At 36.3% G+C, this 19,033-nt stretch overlaps 1 protein-coding gene across 4 annotated transcripts in view; it reads right to left on the bottom strand.

Annotated features, from left to right (window-relative positions):
- Positions 1 to 19,033, bottom strand: part of COL24A1 (collagen type XXIV alpha 1 chain) — a 313,443-nt gene that overhangs the window by 18,855 nt on the left and 275,555 nt on the right. For 3 of the 4 annotated variants that reach the window (XM_031465514.2, XM_064493376.1, XM_064493375.1), the window contains 4 exons: positions 18,516 to 18,569; positions 13,455 to 13,490; positions 5,019 to 5,054; positions 4,899 to 4,925 (listed from right to left, as the gene is read on the bottom strand). In XM_031465514.2, the coding sequence (XP_031321374.2) occupies positions 4,899 to 4,925; positions 5,019 to 5,054; positions 13,455 to 13,490; positions 18,516 to 18,569 (153 nt within the window). Of the gene's footprint in view, positions 1 to 1,802; positions 1,848 to 4,898; positions 4,926 to 5,018; positions 5,055 to 13,454; positions 13,491 to 18,515; positions 18,570 to 19,033 lie in introns of those variants that run through there. The other variant, XM_064493377.1, reaches the window with a different exon arrangement.

Here is a 19,033-nt window from a genome sequence, read left to right as displayed (position 1 = left end):
GACATCAAAAGCAAGGTAATAGAAAAAAACTGATAAATTGAACTACATCAAGGTTAAAGACTTTTGTGCAAAAAAACTGTCAACAGAGTGAAAAGATAGCCAATGTAATGAGAAAAAAATATTTGCAAACCATAAGCGTAATATTTAATAAAGAACTCAAAAACAACAAAACAGAAACAGGTAACCCAATTTAAAAATGGGCAAAGACATTTTTCTTAAGTAGATAATATAAGTCAATTTTTCTTCTCAAAGAAGTTATATAAGTCAGTGAGCACTTGGAAAGATGCTCAACATCACTAATCATTAAGGAAATGCAAATCAAAACCATAGTTAGCTACCATTTCACACCCATTAGGGTGGCTGTTATCAAATGAACAGAATATAACAAGTGTTGGGGAGGATATGGGGAAAATGGAATCCTGTACACCATTGGTGGGGAAGTGAAAATGGTATAGCTGCTATGGAAAAACTGCATAGCAATTTCTAATAAAGTTAAACATAAAATTACCATATGATATAGAAGTTTCACTTCTGGGTATACACTGAAATGAAAGCAGGGACTCAAATATTTGCAACCTATGTTTATAGCAGTACTATTCACAAATGCCAACAGGTGGGAGCAACCCAAGTGTTCATCTGGATTAAAAAAAAAAAGTGGCATTCACATACAATGGAATATTATTCAGCCTTAAAAAGGAAAGAAATTCTGATACATGCTACAACAAGGATAAGCCTTGAAGATATACTAAGTGAAGTAAGCCACGTGAAAAAGGACAAATACTGTATGTTTCCACTAATATGAGGTACCTAGAATAGTCAAATTAATAGAGATAGAAAGTAGAATGGTGGGTTTCCAGGGACTGGGGAAAGGAGGGGATGAGGAATTACTGTTTAATGGATCAGAGTGTCAGTTTTAGAAGATGAGAAAAGTTCTAGAGGTGAGTGGTGGTGATGGTTGCACAAAAATGTGAATGTACATAATGCCACTGAAGCATACATCTAAACAGTTAAAATGATAAATTGTATCTATATTTTTTCACAATCAAAGATAATAAACATGCTCATTAGCCCTTACACCTAACCATTTCCACTTCTGGGAATTGGTCCTAGAGATATTCTGCAAAATGGTATGTATATGGACAAGACATTCATCCTGTTTGTATCAGGAAACAGACTGGAAACAAACACCCATGAACAGAGGACTGGATGGATGAATAAACTGTAGGATATTCTTTACTGAAGTGACCCATATTTTATTTACTGTGAGTGTGTGGCAATAAAGAATACAATGGCTTTTAGTAGATGAATATTGTAGTGTTTGGTACTTGATTCAGGCTACGATGCTAGCAGTTTTAACCACCAACACTGCAAATGTCAACTCAGTGAAAAAGCAGGGTTCCCCCCCACCACCAGTAGGCACTAGAGAGAAAAGAGTGTCATAAAACTTGTCTATTCATAAATTTTCTTATCCCTATAATGCCCAATGTATCCCTAAACCCTAGCTCATGCCTGGCACATAGTAGGTATTCAATTTGTTGAATTTATTAATTTTTTCTCCAGGGTAACCTTTAGGGAGGGCAGGCCCCAGGAGACTATTAGAATGATTTTTGCTTGGGAAGTCATTCAGCAACATCCAAGTGTCCACATCTGAGTATGAAAATCTTACTAGGCACAGTGAGGGAATCCAAAAGAAAAAGCTTTCATCATGTACTTGGGCTAGAGAGAACATAATCGTATGTGAAAATCACTAAAGGTTTATGAAAATGTGCATATAAAATAGAATACAGAGGATAAAGACTTACCAGATTGGTGGGACTAATGAGGGAAATTAGGAGAATTCATCATACCTTGAGGGAAGGAGAATTCATCATACCTTTCCAACTTATTTGAGTAAAATATAGATCTAGTCTGGGCACCTCAGTATTTTGGGAAGTGTTATTTTCCTGGCATCACTGGATGGTGAAAACATTGATGGGACAGGGACTGATGTCAGGTCATGCCCCTCTCCATGGTGGAAGTAACTGCTTGTTCTGGGGAACCAGGATGATACGAGCAGTTGCAGCCCCTCAGTTCACCAATCCAGGTTCCAGAGCTGACGACTCATTGGAGTAACTAAGGGGAAATCCCTTATATCATCTAATGATTTTTAAGGATTATCATTTCCACTCCTCACCTCACACATGCCCATCCTTTATCCTCCCAATCATTTTCAGTTAATTTTGACATTCTGTTGAAATTTTTTGGTTAGTTTCTAACTATCTTACCATTGTACATTGAGATCTGGTCATCACCCAGACAATATCCTCAAATTCAAAAGCAGCACCATCAGTATATTCCTTTCCCTGAAACATTTTCCTTTAGATATTCTACTTTAGGGACCTCAACAAGTTACTTTACTTCCATAGATCTTAAAAAAAGGGAGATGGACTATGTTGGAGGTTTTCAAACTTTTCTTATCTTGACCCACAGTAAGGAATACATTTTTACATCATGACAAGGTTCACACAAATAATATTTAACCAAAAAGTTTCACAAAGCTGTATTTATTCCTACTAGTGATGCTATACTGATTTTTGTGGGGTTTTTGCATTTTTTAATTTGTTTTAATTGAGGTAAAATTCACATAACATAAAATTCACTATTTTAAAGTATCCAATTCAGTTGCTTTGCTAAATTCACTATGTTGTGCAACCATTACCACTATTTAATTTCAGAACATTTTCATCACCTCTAAAAGAAACCAAGTATCCATTAAACAGTCACTCCCCATACTTTTTCTATTCTTCTTCATTTAGTTTCATTTCAAAAGAATGCTGAATGAGACTCACTAAACTGGTCCTATGATCCATTAATGAGTCACAACTCGCAGTCTAAAATAATAACTGAATACTTACTAAGAGGACTTCTATCTCTAATTCTATGATCCCATTCCATCCTAAACACCATTTCCCTCCAAGTGAAGTCCTCTGGTTTGGAGGATTCCCACTGAAATTTTTTAGAGTTGCAACTTGCCTGTTTGCAGTTACTCATTTATTCAATAGACACTTATTAAGGGCTTGAGTGGAAAAGAGATACAAAAAAATAGTGCTTACCTTCAGAGAGTTCACAATCCAGTAGAGGAAGATGGGCATGAAAACAAATGAGTATGAATGAAAAAGGGGAAGTGATCAGTTCTATCTTGCAGTGTATGAGCGGATGGACTTAAGAGGAGTTTCACAGAAGATAGGATCATAAGCTGAATTTAGAAAGAATATGTAGGTATTTTCTCATTGTTATTTCAGCTTCTCCTTTGGAAATCTATTTTCAAGGCTACACTACCACTTTCCTACAATGGACTCTGCAAGTCCCAGAAAGACAGTATAAAGAGACTGGGTTTCATACTGGCCAAGAAGAAGGAAGACAGGAAGGAGAAAAAGAGAAGAAGGAAACAAAGAAACTAATATTGAGTACCTACAGTGTCTTGAGCACATATATTTTCTCATTTAATCCTCCTAATAATGCCTCAAAGTATATATTCTTATCCACATTTTGCCCAGAGCAAAAATCTCTCACATGTCCTAATTCATTCTGGTTATGTAGGAACACATACAAACATTTTCCAAGTGAGACAGGGATGTGATGCCCTAAAGTTTGACACTTCAACATGAAAACTTTCACTAAACACCTCCAATTTGCCAACGATGTATGATCTTTTAGAACTCGTTCTTAGGAAGGCAGCTATGATATAGCAAAGCCATTATAAGGTGAGAAGGCAACTGATGAGGGTATCTCTAACCCATGCATTGTGAGGATCTAGGAGGAAGGGAAGAGTAGAGATGTGGAGAGTAATCTGAAGGTTTTTTCTTTTCTTTTTTTTTTTTTTTTAAAAGACATTCCCATTGATGTTCATGCCAGGAAAGTTTTCAGTCCCCATCAGTCAGATGGCAGAAAGGGGGAACAATTTTTAAAAATCATAGAGAAAATGGATCTCTTGCTTCCGAGGAGACAATCTTCCTTGTGGCACATTGCTTGAGAGTGATTTCTTGCCCTGATGAAAAGCTGAGGGGAATGAAGCGTTCCTGACCTGCTGGGAGTGGACCACAGTGACCTATCGGCTAGAACTTTCAGACATTCAGATGCTACCAGAGCAGCATGTGGAAATAGGCAAGGTTTGGAAGGCACAGGACTGGCCATTGTTTGGACAGTGTAGCCAACAGTGGATCTCCTTTAGGCAGGAAATCTGACCAAGGACCACTGTGTTTGACAAGGCCGCTGCAGGAGCGGGGCATGGGTGAGGTTGAAGAGAGATGGAGACCTCATGTAGGAAGCAAGAAGACAAAGAGATTACTGAGGAGGAGAGTGGATGCAACACATAAGGGGTACTGGTGTTGGAACACTGAGCCAGGAGGTGATAGCTGATAAAGAGACACAGAAGCACTGCCTCAAAGACCAGGGGAGCAAGTTTTGGGTTGTAGCAGATCACAAGCAAACACAGGAGAAGTCTGAGCGCTTCTACAGCCACCGGCAACTGGGAAGGATTCACGAAAAGCTTTAAAAAGTGGAAAACTCTGGTTGGCGAAAAAGAACGCTTGAAAAAGGAGAGCTAGGCCCCAGAAATAGAAGAAATGTGTCTGTTAGTATTTTTTTGAGCACTAATTATCTCAGACATTGTGCTGAGCACTTTACTTCTTTTTTAAAACTCAAGTCCACCCAAGAAAGGAAGCGATACCATCCCCATTTTATGGACAACAGGTCTGAGGCTTGAATTTCAAGGTTTATTATAGTTGCGAAGGCTCTACATCAGATTCACAAAAAGAACAGAGGCAGGCAGCAGGGATGCCTTTTGACAAGGAGTTAATAGAATAGGCTTTAAAATTATCTTAGGCCAAGATAAAATAAACGAGACCAAGAAAACTTACTCTTGGGCCTGGTGCTCCAGGTGGACCCTGGAACATAACAAATTTATAAAGTATTTAGTAAATGTCTCGAACCAGGCAGGCATAGAAGCATCAACGGTAAACAGATATAAATAAACTCACCGGAGGCCCTGGTTGACCCCGTGGTCCTTGGGGACCCTAGAGAAAGGAGACAAAGCACAATATGTATATATTATGTTTTTGGTTTGGTATAAACAAGACCACTAAGATGCAACTGTCGTCACTGCCTTTTCGTGTCAGGTAAGTCAGAAGAGTCAAAGTCGTTTTAGTATTTTGAAGTTTTATGTTCTTAACTCAGCTCTCACCCACACTGCTGAACAAGCTGGATATACACTCTCATGTTTTGCTGATATTACTAGAAACTAAATTTATTCATTTTAGTAAACTTGTAATTGTAACATTTAAAAATGTTAATACTATCTAAGTATGTTTTTCCTGTTATTTCTATCTACCATCCACCTAATGGTCAAAAATGGAAACTTCCATGTCCCTAGACATCTCCTTTTACCCCCAAATCTACCTACTGTTGATTTCACCTCCAAATCTTTCCAAAATACTACTCCATCCTCACAGCTACTGTCTTAGTTTAGTGCTGATCATCTGCCATGGACTGAATGTTTGTGCCCCATCTACATTCGTATGTTGAGTCCCGAATCTCTAATGTGATGGGGAATCTCTGGGAGCTGATTAAATCAGGCGGAGCTCTTACGCATGGGAGTGCTCTTGCAAGGAGAGACACGAGAGAGATGATCTCTCTCCACCATGGGAGGTTATAGCAAGAAGGCAAACCACATAGAGGACCCTCATTAGATACAGAATCTGTTAGCACCTTGATCTTGGATTTCCCAGTCTCCAGAACTACGAAAAATAAATGCTCATTGTTTAAGCCATCCTGTCTATGGCAATTTGTTACAGCGGCCCTAGCTGACTAAGACATCATGTCGTGCCTGGAGTCCTAACTTGACTTCCTGACTTTATTCTCTACTATCCTAATTACATTCTACTTAAAAAATGGAAATATAATGGTGTCATTATTTAATTAAAGTCATTCAATGGCTTTTTACTGCTTAGTGGGTAAGTATAAAATTTTTTAATGTTTATCTTTTTATTACAAATTTCTTTTGTTAATGGAGGTACTGAGGATTAAGCCCTGGACCTCATGCATGCTAAGCATGCACTCTATCACTGAGCTACAACCCAACCCCCAAGTATAAACTTCTTAACAGTGATAGCTACCATTTACTGAGAACTCACTATATGTCAAATTGTGTGCTCATTTATTAAGAACTCATTGTATGCCAAGTTGTGTGCTATATTTCTACTTTGCAATTAAGAAAATGAAATGGTTAAGTAACCAGCAAATATGGGGCAGAGCTAGGATTAAAATCCAAGTCAGTTGAATACAGAAGTATATGCTCTTAGTCGGTATGCACCCCTGCCTCTTCTTCAAGGCCTGGGCCTTGCCTCCACTTACCCATCCTTCACCCCACCTAGAACTGACCAACTGTAGATCCGAGTCTTCCAAGTTCTTTCATAATACATTCTCTTGCATGTGCTATTTCCTTGACCAGGAATGGTCCTCCTTACCTTTTCTGTCTCCTTAATTCCCATTCCTCTTCCAATACTTCTTTAAAACTCCATACCCACCTTGCCTACCCCTCATGCCACATTCCTCCTGCTCAACTAACCACTTTTGCATTCTGTAGTACATAACACATTGGAAAGTCCCTGGGGACCTTTAAAAGTGTCTTAGTCACCTTTCTATTTTCTGGAACAGGAATAGTGCCTAATACACAGTAGGGGTTCAAAGATTGTCAATGAATGAACAAATTAATAATGTTAAAATTACTAGTATTAGTTTAGAAAGGAGAATAGTTAAAATGTGTATAGTAAAATTCAAAAACTTATGCTGACATTTTCCAAAATGAAACAACAGTAATCACTATGCAAAGAATGCTCAAAATTTAACTTACTTCATGGTCAACTGAATGTTAAGACTACATTGAGTCAAATTCAGGTTATGGTTAAAAGATGGCAAAGCAAAATTTATCTTCAACTGAGTTTTGAATAATGTTGATACTATGTTTGACTTGTATTAAGTATGTTTTATTGCCTAAGCTGCTGATTCTAAATATACTGTGACAACAAGAACAAACAACACACAGTAACTTAAAAAGGACAGAGTACTCCGATACCATGCCTGCTGGACATTTCTTGGTTTGTATGATTTATGATTACAATTTAAAGCAGAAAATGCATAAAACTTTTATCTCAGAAGCTGCATGGTAAGTTAGAGAAACTGTATGCTGGAGATAGCCTTTTAAATACACAGAGGCTCAGAGTGAAGTTGGCTGTTTTAAGTTTCTCCATTCTGGATCAATATTGTAAAAACAAACAGTTGACATTTCACCCTACTTAGCAAACTTCTGACAGTCGCAAAATCTCACTGATGGTTCAGTACAAAATATCTTATCTCTCACTCTGAAAAAGGATTCTGTCATAGAAAGAAAAAGGATTCTATTTTTACTGAGTTCATTTCAGTTTGTTACCCAGAACAAGTCAGATCATCACAAAAGGATCAAATTAAACACTTAAAACAAAACAAGCCAGGGCAGGATGACCCCAATGAAACAACTGCCAAATTGTAGAATAAGGCCAAATAAAACAAAATATTCCTTTTTTATTCTTCTACCTAACCCACCATTAAGGAAAAGTGATTCATTCTCTCTGGATCCTATATAAACAAGTATCTAAAGGACATTAGAATATAAACAGTTTATAATAAAACTATGATTGTCTATGTTAACTTCCTACAGGGGAACCAAATTAATGCGAATTGTTATGTGGATTTGGCTATAGTGAAAGCATCACCTTTGAATATAGACTCTCTCTCTGTTCAATTCCAAAATTTACATAATGATCCTTCAAAAGTAATGCATTTTTTCATTAGACTCGAAGAATACTGATAAGTGTATGTCCTGAAACCTGACTTTGTTAGCCTTTGCCTTTATGTAGATATAATCTTGATTTAGTTTGATGACCTTTACTTTAGGCTGACTTAGGTACAGAGAGCTTCCCTTCCCTTGTTTATGAACTGACAAGCCTGCATGGTGGGATGTGTAGCAGCATCCCTGGTCTCTACCCACTAGATGCCACTAGCACTGCTCCCTTTTCTCCAATTCTGACAACCGAAAATGCCTCCAGACATGCTAACTATCTCCTGGGAGCGGGGCATGATGGCTCCTGGCTGAGAGCCCCTGGTTTAGAGGGTGTAACTGGGAGGCTGGTAGTATAAAATAAGATTTATTGTTAGACAGTAATGTAATTAAGACGGAATGACTAAATTACAAGGCATAGGGGATAACTACAAATCAGGAACTTTTTCGTATGGAATCCGTCATGTGGGTGGCTGGGCTATTAAATGTAGGTGCGGGGTGGGTACTACCATCTTCCTCACCCACGTCGCTCCTCACCTTTGTTCTCGGAGAGGTACTGTGATTTATATAAAAGTACAATAGCATGGGATTTGGGGGATCTGGGCCCTGGTCTTATCTCAGTACCTAATCAGCTGTATATCTTTGAGTGAGTTGCACATTTAGATCACAAATATCTTGACTGTAATATAATAGGTTTGGGGAAGATAATCTCCAAGATTCACTTTAGAATTGTGATTTCCAAGCCTTTAATCAATTTTCTTCCTAATGGGAGAAAGAAGGTCACACATGCATACACATTGGGAAATTTAAGTTTGAGGTTTGAGTGTAAAAAGAATGTGTACTTGAATTAAGAGTTTGGTAATTTTTTCATTTCAATGAATTACACTATGAATTTTAAAAAGAATCATGAATGTACGCCTTAAATTCTTTACTTGTTAATATAGAGGACGTATTTTCCCATAACTTAGTTTTTCCTTGCTGTGCTCAAACCACCTTCCTCACTGTCAAATTAGAGACAAATAAGATAATTTTGCCAATCAAGAATTGTGAAGCAATTTAGGTCACATCTGAGAAAGCGTCAATGGGGTTCTTCACCATTTTACTGATTTTCTTTAATTAATATGCTATAAAATGAAGCAGCTATCTAAAAATTAATGCTGGGATTATTTACTCTCCACTTTTTCTACTTCTATAGCTTTAAGTTATATGTTTCAAATTGTGACATTTGGTTAAATTTTTTTTCAGATGATTGACACTAGGATATCAGTTCTACTAGGAGTTAAATTTTTTTTTTTTTTTACTAATTATATCCCAATATTTCTGGCAATCCTCTTTGCATTACTTAAAGTATTAATCATATTCTAAAAGTGTTTGAGGGGCTCATGAAAACCGGGAGATTTTTGTAATCTTTCGAGATTAATTTGCTATTAACATGATAGTTTTGAAGTAGGGGGCAATGGGGAGATTCCTACATGCTATCTACCAGGCAGTTTTCTCAGGATGTCACAATACTCTGACTCAGAGTTATGAACCCAGGAACTTATTTTTAAAGTAGTCCACAGGCAGGCAGACATGGAACAAATAAAGAATAGAAAGGGAAGGAGTTCTTTCATATGTGGTGAAACAAAACAGCTCTCTCAGCGGTGGTGAGGACTTATTCGGGATCAATATTACAGTTTACAATGTTAAACTGTAGAAGATCCGAAGCTTCCTACCAAGAAATCCAAATTCATGCTAAAGTGAGCTGTACAGTGAGCTGTAATCCCCCCTCCTTTTTAAGGCACTGAATCATGATTTGGTCTTGGTATAAAACTTGGTAAAACAGCATAGCTTTATAAATTCTTATATCAGCTTCATAAAAATTTTAAAATAAAATTTATAAAGCCAATTTAATAGATTGTTGTGATTCTGATCTTTGTACAAGGAATGGAGTGTCACACTTGTCCCTATACAATAGATCTTGGCTAATAAAATTCATTCCAAAAAATGCCTCATGTACTGGTATTATTTGAAGCTGACCCCCTGAGGATATTAGATTCTGAAACACAGTAGCTAACTAGGATTCTTTAGCCATTCAATTATTTAAACCATTCCCTTAAGAAAACAAACCTGTAACATATACTGAGAAAGTCCAAAGGAGACTGTAAGAAATGTTATTAAGCTTTTCCATAGGATGAAAGCACAAAAAGGTTTATTGAAGATTTTATGAATTAAGTTAATTAAAGATAGTCTCTAGGAATTAAAAAATTACTTTTATAAAGCTCTTTAAATCATAATGGAGTCAAAGGAAAAGAGGGGATAAAGAGACATTTAGTACCAATTATTCAACAATAAAAACAGAATGAACCCATAATCCTAATTTGCCAGTTAACTTTACTTTTCAGTAGCTAATTTTATTGCCTACACTAAATGCCCTTGTGCCCCCACCTTGGTACTGGGAGTTTGTACCTTGTGTATGAAGAGAACTATGGTAACCCATACAGCAAAAGACTAATAATTATGTTAATTCAAGAAATGCCACTCTAGCAGCTAGAACTGGAAGTAGTTAACTTATCAATTCATTTCTCAAATACTACCTACTACGTAGCAGGTTTTATTCTGGACACTGATAACCGGTGTATCAAAGTTCCCTGCTCTCATGAAGTTTATATTCTAGCAGAGGAGACAGAAAACAAATAATTTCAAATAGTGCTAACTGCTATGAAGAAAACAAAACAGGATATTGTGAAGGAGAATGACCAGGAATAACAAGACCGAGTGGTCACGGAAGGCTTCTCTAAGATGGTATCTGAGCGGAGACCTGAATAATGAGATAAGAACCAGTTATTTAGAGAGCAGTTGAAAAAAATGTTCTAGGTAAAGGAAGGCACGTTCCAAAGAACAGAAAAGGAGGTCAGTGTAGTTGGCAAGAGACCGTGGTTTACCTTGAGTTTGGAGAGGCAAACGGGGTAGCTTGTGGAGGGCATTGTAAACCAAGAAGAGGAATTTAGACTTTATTCTAAGTGCAAGAAGGAGTCATAGAAAGTTTTAAAGAGGGGAGTGATATAATCTGATTCACGCTTTAACGAAATTACCCTAGTTACCATGTAGAGAATGCACTGTGGGGGGAGAGTGGAAGGAACAAAAGTAAGTCAGGAGTCCAGAGGGGACACCACGGCCATCGGGACAAGGGTGCCAGTGATGGAGAATTAAGGCAGTGGATGGACTCAGAACAGAAATTTAACCTGACAGGAACTAACCTCTACTTTAAAGAACTCTTCTTTCTTCTCTGTGCCTTTGTTCACTCTTTTACAGGGGAGCCCTATTCACTTTCTTTTACGTAGAATCATAGACTCTTAGAGCTAGAAGGGACTTTAAAGGCGTGTATCCTAATTCCCTACTCAGTGCAGGGATACCAGTCCAGTAAGTCAAAGAGAGAGACATTGCACTTCAGTGACACCCTCCCCATCTCACAAAACTAGCTTGTTTTAAAGCAGTCCATTATTATATTAGACAGTTCATTATTACATTGAGTTAAAATTTGCTTCATATCCCAACCATTTAGTCAATCAGTACCTATTCTGTGATAATTATGTGCTGGGTACTATAATGCACTGGAAATCAGATGGTATCAAATGTTCCTCATGCCCTCATGGAACTGACTATCTTTCAGAGAACTAAGCACAGATATTGAAAACTCAATTCAATAAATAAATGAAGTTACTCTTATTATCATATTCTCTCTCTCTTTCAGATATTTGAAGACAACCATCATGTCCCAACACCTCAAGCCTTCTCTAATTCATTTACCAGTAAATTATTAAATATTTATTCAACACTAACTGTAAGACAAACACCGTCTTAGGTGTTAGGGACACAGCATTAAGACAAATAACAGATAACATGTCTGTGTCATGGAGCCTACATTCTAGTGAGGGGAGGTATAATAAGCCAAAAAAAAAAAAAACAAACAAAACCCCACAAATGGATATGCAGTATGTCAGGCTGTAAAGCAACAGGTTATGGAAAGACAGGGAATCTCAGGCAAATGGAGACATTGCTGTTTTATAGAGGCTGGTCTGAGAGAGCCTAAGAGGACATTTAAGTAAAGGCTGAGGAACAGTTGCCAGATGTTGTCCTGGTTACTAGGTGTTATGTCTAAGGGTGGCAATTCAGCAAGTCTCCCTTGAGCAAATTATCATTAGACTGCAACCTCAAATGAATAGGAACCACAGAGATAAAGAATATGGGCATGAAAAAGCAGGTGCAAAACCCAGGAAGTGAAGAGAGCGAAAGAACAAGGAGCAGGAATGATCACGCTCCTAGACACATACATCACTGATCTGAGAAAGCTTTTCTCCGTTGAATGTGCTTTAATTTTGCCCATGTTCCCCTTTGGGAATGGCCTGACTGGTGCCACTATCTGCTCTATTCTGGATGCCATATTTCTATCAGTGCAACCTAAGATTACAGGCATTGTCCACTGAATTTGTAATCCATCAGAGCCACTGAATTTTTTTCACGTGAGACATTAGTGACAATCATAGTCATAGGTACTCAAGGCTTCCTAATCCTGAGGGAGCTTATGTTCTGGCCACAGTACTTGGAGACGATAGGTCAGGGAGGCAGTTGGAGACAGGGATGGAAAATGGGCCAATTCCAAGCCCATTTTTTCTTTCCTTTTTCTACTCCTCTTGGGGGATATGTAGCTTCACTCTGTACATACATTCTTGCTTCCTGTTAGAGTAAGTCGGCTGAGCAAATATAAGGGACATATTCCTGCAAATTAAACACATCTATTTTAATGCCCTTTGAGGATTCTTAGGCTATCTGACATCACATAAATTCCCTTCTTCAGCAAACTAAAATAACTACAATTTAACTGTTCTGAGCCCCAGGCATACTCTATGGCGAACAGCAACAATCTCAGCTGTCACTGCATAATCTCATTACCTTTTCATCAAGACTTCACTGCTATCTGCAAGTTTATTCCTATGTGCCTTCTGTACTCGGCCTCATACCCCTCATTTCATGCCACGCCTGCCCTCTGTTTATGGCTGCTGCTTTAATAAGTTCTGCGGGGAAAACGGCCCCTTTACAAAATACCTTCTTTAACGTGGAAGACTTGACATCCTAGAAAAGTAGGAAATAGTGCCAGTAGAAGCCATTTAGTCCTGAAAATGCTGTGTACCTTTTGTCTCACCCACTGTTTCCAGTTGGCTGAAATAAAGACCTAATGATTTGCTTCTGCTTTGCAGCCCTCTTGGGTGCTGACTGGACACAGTGACGTGTATCTGAAGTGACTTAACAGTGCTCTTGTTCTGGTTTGTGAAGAAGGCTCACATCTCCTCTCCCGATGCCTGACAAGGCAGATATTCCATTTCACACGGTGATCTGCAAAGAATGTGACTGCCAGGTTCTTAAATATGTTTAGGGTTTACCAGCTTTCACTGCAATATACCATATAGGTTAGCTGTACTTTCTGAAAACTGTACTTTTGTTTTCCTACCACAAATATCAGAGGTATAATAATGAAAAAAATCAAAAAAGGTCCTTCCTTTCATGGAGCTTATAACCTAGTATTTACAAGCGATACTATAACCACAAATTTAGTTAAACTTACAGTTTCACCTCTGAAGCCTTTTTCGCCTCTGGGTCCCTGAAAGAAAGAAAAAATGTTAGTAGTGTTGTTGATAGTTATTTATCAAATGTAGTCAAGGCTGTACAGAGAAACATGATAATTTATGTTGTCTTTCTACCTAGCAAGACTTGTTTAGTTAAATTTATATAAATTCTAGTTTTCTTTTCCTAAGTTATACAAAGCAAAACAAAAACAAATGTAATTTATTGATTCATCATGTCTGTTTTGCTATTGCTAGTTCCATCTTAAAGTGAGACAGGGATACACAACTTATTCATTTAAGTCAAAACAGCTGATCTGACACTCAAATGCAAAATAATTCAGAAAGGAAATTAACAGTTTCAATTCTAATGTTTGTTTCCCTCAGCCTTTGAAAAACCTTGTTTCTAGGGTGGTTTCCTCCTCTTTTATCTTCTTTTTCTGTTCCTCCTTCTGAGCTACATCCCAGATTTTGGCATATTGTTTACATTTTCTTTCAGTTCATAATATTTTCTATTATTATTATTATTATTTTTAAATGAAGTATAGTTACAATGTGTCAACTTCTGGTATACACCATAATGTTTCAGTCATATATATATATATATATATATATATATATATATATATATATACATACATACATATATTGGTTTTCACATTTTTCATTATAGGTTACTACATATTGAATATCGTTCCCTGTGCTATACAGAAGAAACCTGTTGTTTATCTATTTTGTATGTAGTAGTTAATATTTGCAAATATCGAACTCCCAGTTTATTCCTTCCCACCGCCTTTCCCCCTGATAACCATAAGTTTGTTTACTATGTCTACGAGTCTGTTTCTGTTTTGAAGTTCATTAGTGTCTTTTTACTTTTTTTTAGATCCCTCACATGAGTGATATCATGTTATTTCTCTTTCTCTTTCTGGCTTACTTCACTTAGAATGATGATCTCCAGGTCCATCTATGTTGCTGCAAATGGCATTGTTTTATTCTTTTCTATGGCTGAGTAGTATTCCATTGTATAAATATACCACCACTTCTTTATCCAGTCATCCTTCAGTGGACATTTAGGTTGTTTCCACGTCTTGGCTATTGTATATAGTGCTGCTATGAACACTGGGGTACATATATCTTTTTGAATTAGAGTTCACCCAGAGGGAACTCCAGTTTATAACATTTTCTAACTTCTCTTGAGACTCTCTCTTTACTTCATAAATTATTTAGAAGTGTAAAGTTTAATTTTCAAGTGTTTGCAGATTTTCCTATTGTCTTTCTAATTTATTGATTTTTAATTTAATTCCATTATGGACTTAGAATATATCTTAAATGACCTGTAGCTTTTTTAAGTTTAGTGAAATTTGCTTTATAACCTAAAATACGATCTATTTCAGTGGCTGCTCCATGTGCACTTGAAGAGAATGTGAAGTCTGCTTTGCTGGACCTACTGTTACTCCTGTTAATATTTTCATGTTCGTCCTTGTGGAAATTATTTATGTGTTTTTTTAATTAAAAACGAGGTAATACTATTCATCTTTTCTGTAACCTGAGTTTTCACCTTCAAAATATAATCCAAATATTCTTCTATATCAATCCACATTTCCCACATAACTATAATGCTTACTAGTATTTGATAAACTATGATGACATTTTAAATGAATTTCCTATTAGATTTTTTCTAATTTTTGTCATGATAAACAATACTGATAAGTATCCTTGTACTCTTTAAACTTTTTGATAAAAATTATCCTCCAGAAAGTTTGTTTGAAATTGCATTCACACCTGCAATATATGGGAATGTATGTTTTTTCTGATATATGCCATGTACTATCATTTCTCATTAATCTTGCAGTCTAAAAATGCCATCTCATTATGTATTCACCATATATATTACTTCTTTTGTGTTTCCCATCTTGTCCTTAACTCATTTTAAACTAGGATATTAACTTTAAAAAACTGATTTTTAAGATAACTTTACAGAACTTATTTTTACACCCTCTCCCACTTCCAAGCCAGTATTAACAACTTGGTACATATCTCTTCATACTTTTTTTCTAATCAAATATTGACATATTGACTTATTTACATGTGTATGGGGTGATCGGTCATATTTTATAATACTGATGTCATATTATACTCTTCTATGCATTATATTTTTCACACTTAACTATACATCATGGAGCAACGGCAAGTCAGCCAAACCAGATACAACTAATTCTTTCTAATAGTTACATTTCACAAAATAGCAAGATCACAATTTACTCAACCATCCCTCTGCAGATGAGCGTTCACGTGACTTCATACTTTTTTGTCACTACAAACAGTGCTATGAAATATTTGTAAAGTTTGTATTGAGTGCTTTTATTTCTATGGGACACATTCCTGAAAGTGGAACTGCTTGGTCATAGGGTATATGTACATATATTTTAACAAATATCTTTCTATAAAGGTTGTAATTCACATTTCTACTAGTGATAAACAAGAGTACCATTCTCCCTATGTCCCTTCCTGAGAGGTTAGATATAGTATCTTATTACCTTAATTGGCATTTCTCTGACTAAAAGTTAGGAGAGCACCTTTTCAAATAATTACTGACCTTTGGGATTTATCCTTCAGTTTTCTACTGAGTTTTATATTTTTTTCGAACAAATTTGTAAAGCTTTTTGCATATTAACCCATTATATGTTGTATGCTTTGCAATTACTTTTTCCTACTTATATTAATTTCATTTATTAAAACTTTATCCACACAAAATTAAAATTTTTTTAAGTGTTCAAATATATTTTCTATTCTTTTATAGTTTTCAGATTTCCCAACTTATGTAAAAGGTCTCTCTAGCCCTTAAGCTATAGTTTAGTTTTCTAGAAAATTTTTCTAAGATTTTTAATTGTTTCTTTTTAAATTTTCTTCTTTTCCTTCTTCTTCTTAAAGTTTTTAAAAGTTCGTCTGGGATTTTTTTTTTTTTTAAACTAGGTGAAAAAGAGTTCCAGTTTCTCACAGCAGTAGTAGAACTAGAAGGAATTCCATCTCCCTTCCCTATCGCTGGTGTAGGGTGTGTGGCTGATCAATAGACATGAGAAAAAATTTAATGGGAGACGTCTAGAAAAAGCTCTATTTTTATCAAGACCAAGCTACAGATCACTTTTTCACTTCAAATAACTATGTCTAGATGTAATTCTTAAGAAACTGTAGTCATCTTGCCCTAAGTCTAATTACAAAGATAACATTCAAGATAGCAGAGTAGAGGTATGGAAATGGTCTTGGATAACATGATTGAGTCACCAAATTAACCAAATCTGAAGTCCTACCTAACTCTGAGATAGTATGATACGCTTCTTGATCGTTAGAGCCAGTTTGATTCATGGTTCCTATTCCTTGCAGCCCAAATCATCCTGATATACCATTTTTGTTATAATTAAATTCCTAATTAGTCTGGGATCTAATTTTGGGTTCTAGCCTGTTACATTGATCTATTTGTTTATTTCTTTTTTCTACCACATAGTTTCATTTACAAAGACTTTGAAATAATGTTTTCTTATTTGGAAAAGCAAGTCCTCCAACCCCCACGATTATTTTTACACAATATTTCAGCCATTCTCACTTATTTTTTCATAGAAAACTTTCATTAGAAGTTCTCCTTAGAATGAAAAAAAAAAAAAAGGAAAAAATTTGATGTGCATGCTGAATATTCTAAGGGCCTTTAAGAACTATCTATAAACAAAACACAGTATGATATTTTAGTTGAGCCATTTTTAATCACATTTTCCTTGACCAATTAATATTTCACATTTTTGACAGAGGAGAACAATCATTCCATAATCAGAACACTATGTGTTCCTTAGCTTGCTGCAGAACCACCCACTGAAGTATGAGAATTCTCCCACTTGCAATCTCCCACTTAGACTACATCGCCCTGAATGGTAAATGCTGCAAATCTAGAGAAATATTGAGTTATATATTTCATTTTTTTTTAACTTAAAAAGCCAGTAACTTTGGTGGTGAATTCTTCTCTAAATTTATCAAAAAATAAATAGTTATACTTATTATTTGAAGCATTCCATTTTACATTTTAAAACTCTGTGTCTCATATATATAACATTTTCAAAGATCCAAAGTATTAATTCCCTGCAGAGAATGAATCTTTGCTTTCCAAGACTCACCTTGCCCCTGCTGGGCTCTTCCTCCTGTATGCTTACACTACTGTTGGCACTGTAAAACTCTCCCATGAGCACCTCCCCAACCATTGTCTTATTTCTCTCTGTTACTGCATAGCAAGATTTCTTAAGGCATTGGCATATGGCATATACTAACTGTCTCAGTTTCCTCTCCAGACATAGCTTGAATGGAATGGAAAGAGCACTGGTCTTGAAGTAAGAAGTGTCAGCTATGTAATTCACTACCTGTATCATCTTGAATAACTAGGCAACCTTTATAAAGTTCATCTGTTTCCTTATGTCATAAATGTAAATAATCCTCCCTACTCGAAATGTTTGCTGTAAGAATTTGAGAAAAGCTATTATTCAATATTTTTGTCTATTTTCTTCTTTACTGCAAGCTGTACTCTATTTTCTAGTGCAACTTATTGTCTTAAAGATCACTTTTAGCTACTCCTTTCTTCAAACTGATCTATCTTAACCTTGTGCTTTTCTGATTTTCTTGGTATTCCCACCACTATTTCTTTCCTTATAGTGGGCACTTCCAAAGACTCAGTCTTGGCTATCTGCACATCTTTTGCTACGCTCTCTCCTTCAGAAGACGGATTTTTTTTAAATAGCTTTAGTGATCACTCCTATGCTTATGATGCTCAACCCCTCCTCTCCTGCCCAGTTATATTTTCCTTTCTCGACTCCAGTTTTAAGTGCCTACCTCACTATATACACCTTCCTCACATATACATGGTCTCTAAATTCTCAGGAATAACCTTCAGATGAAAATGTACACTTACGTTTGCCCTTTCCTTCTCAAATACCCAGGGTGGTCCTTTGTGGTGTATTCTAGAATTGTATTAAATTTTTTAAAAATATGAAAAGGAAAAAAAAAGGCCTCTACTGTGACAGACTTACAGTTCTACCTGTTGGGCCTGTTATGCCTTCTCTGCCAAGGGGGCCAGTGCTTCCCTGTTGAGGGAAAAACAAACAAAACAGTCAGTCTCCTTGCCAGCATAATTCAGAGAAATTCTAGAAACTGTCGTGTAGAGCGGTAAAATAGTTCCTGTTCACATAATTACAGGTTTTACTACAGACTCTTATGATATTAGCAGAAATCATAGATTTGACACAATTCTGCATATTATTATAGTTTCCTATCAGGAAAATTACATGTGCATAATTTCTAACAAACTGAAAAATCAGCATTGTAATTTTTATATGGTGATACCTTCAGTGATGCCATTTTATATGTGTGTCATTGCATAACAAACGCAATTACTTTATATAAAAAAAGAATACATAGAGTCATGGGCAAAATTTTAGGTAAATTTCTTTACAGATGTTGAAGGAGCAGATGTTTGAGTAACATGCAGCACCAATACTGGGAAAGAATCAGAGGGCACCGTTTGTGACGAGCTCAACTTCTGGTTTCT

The sequence above is a fragment of the Camelus dromedarius genome, chromosome 14 (genome assembly GCF_036321535.1).
Source record: "Camelus dromedarius isolate mCamDro1 chromosome 14, mCamDro1.pat, whole genome shotgun sequence".
Classification (NCBI taxonomy): Eukaryota; Metazoa; Chordata; class Mammalia; order Artiodactyla; family Camelidae; genus Camelus; species Camelus dromedarius.
This window is presented reverse-complemented; position numbering and strand designations above follow the sequence as displayed.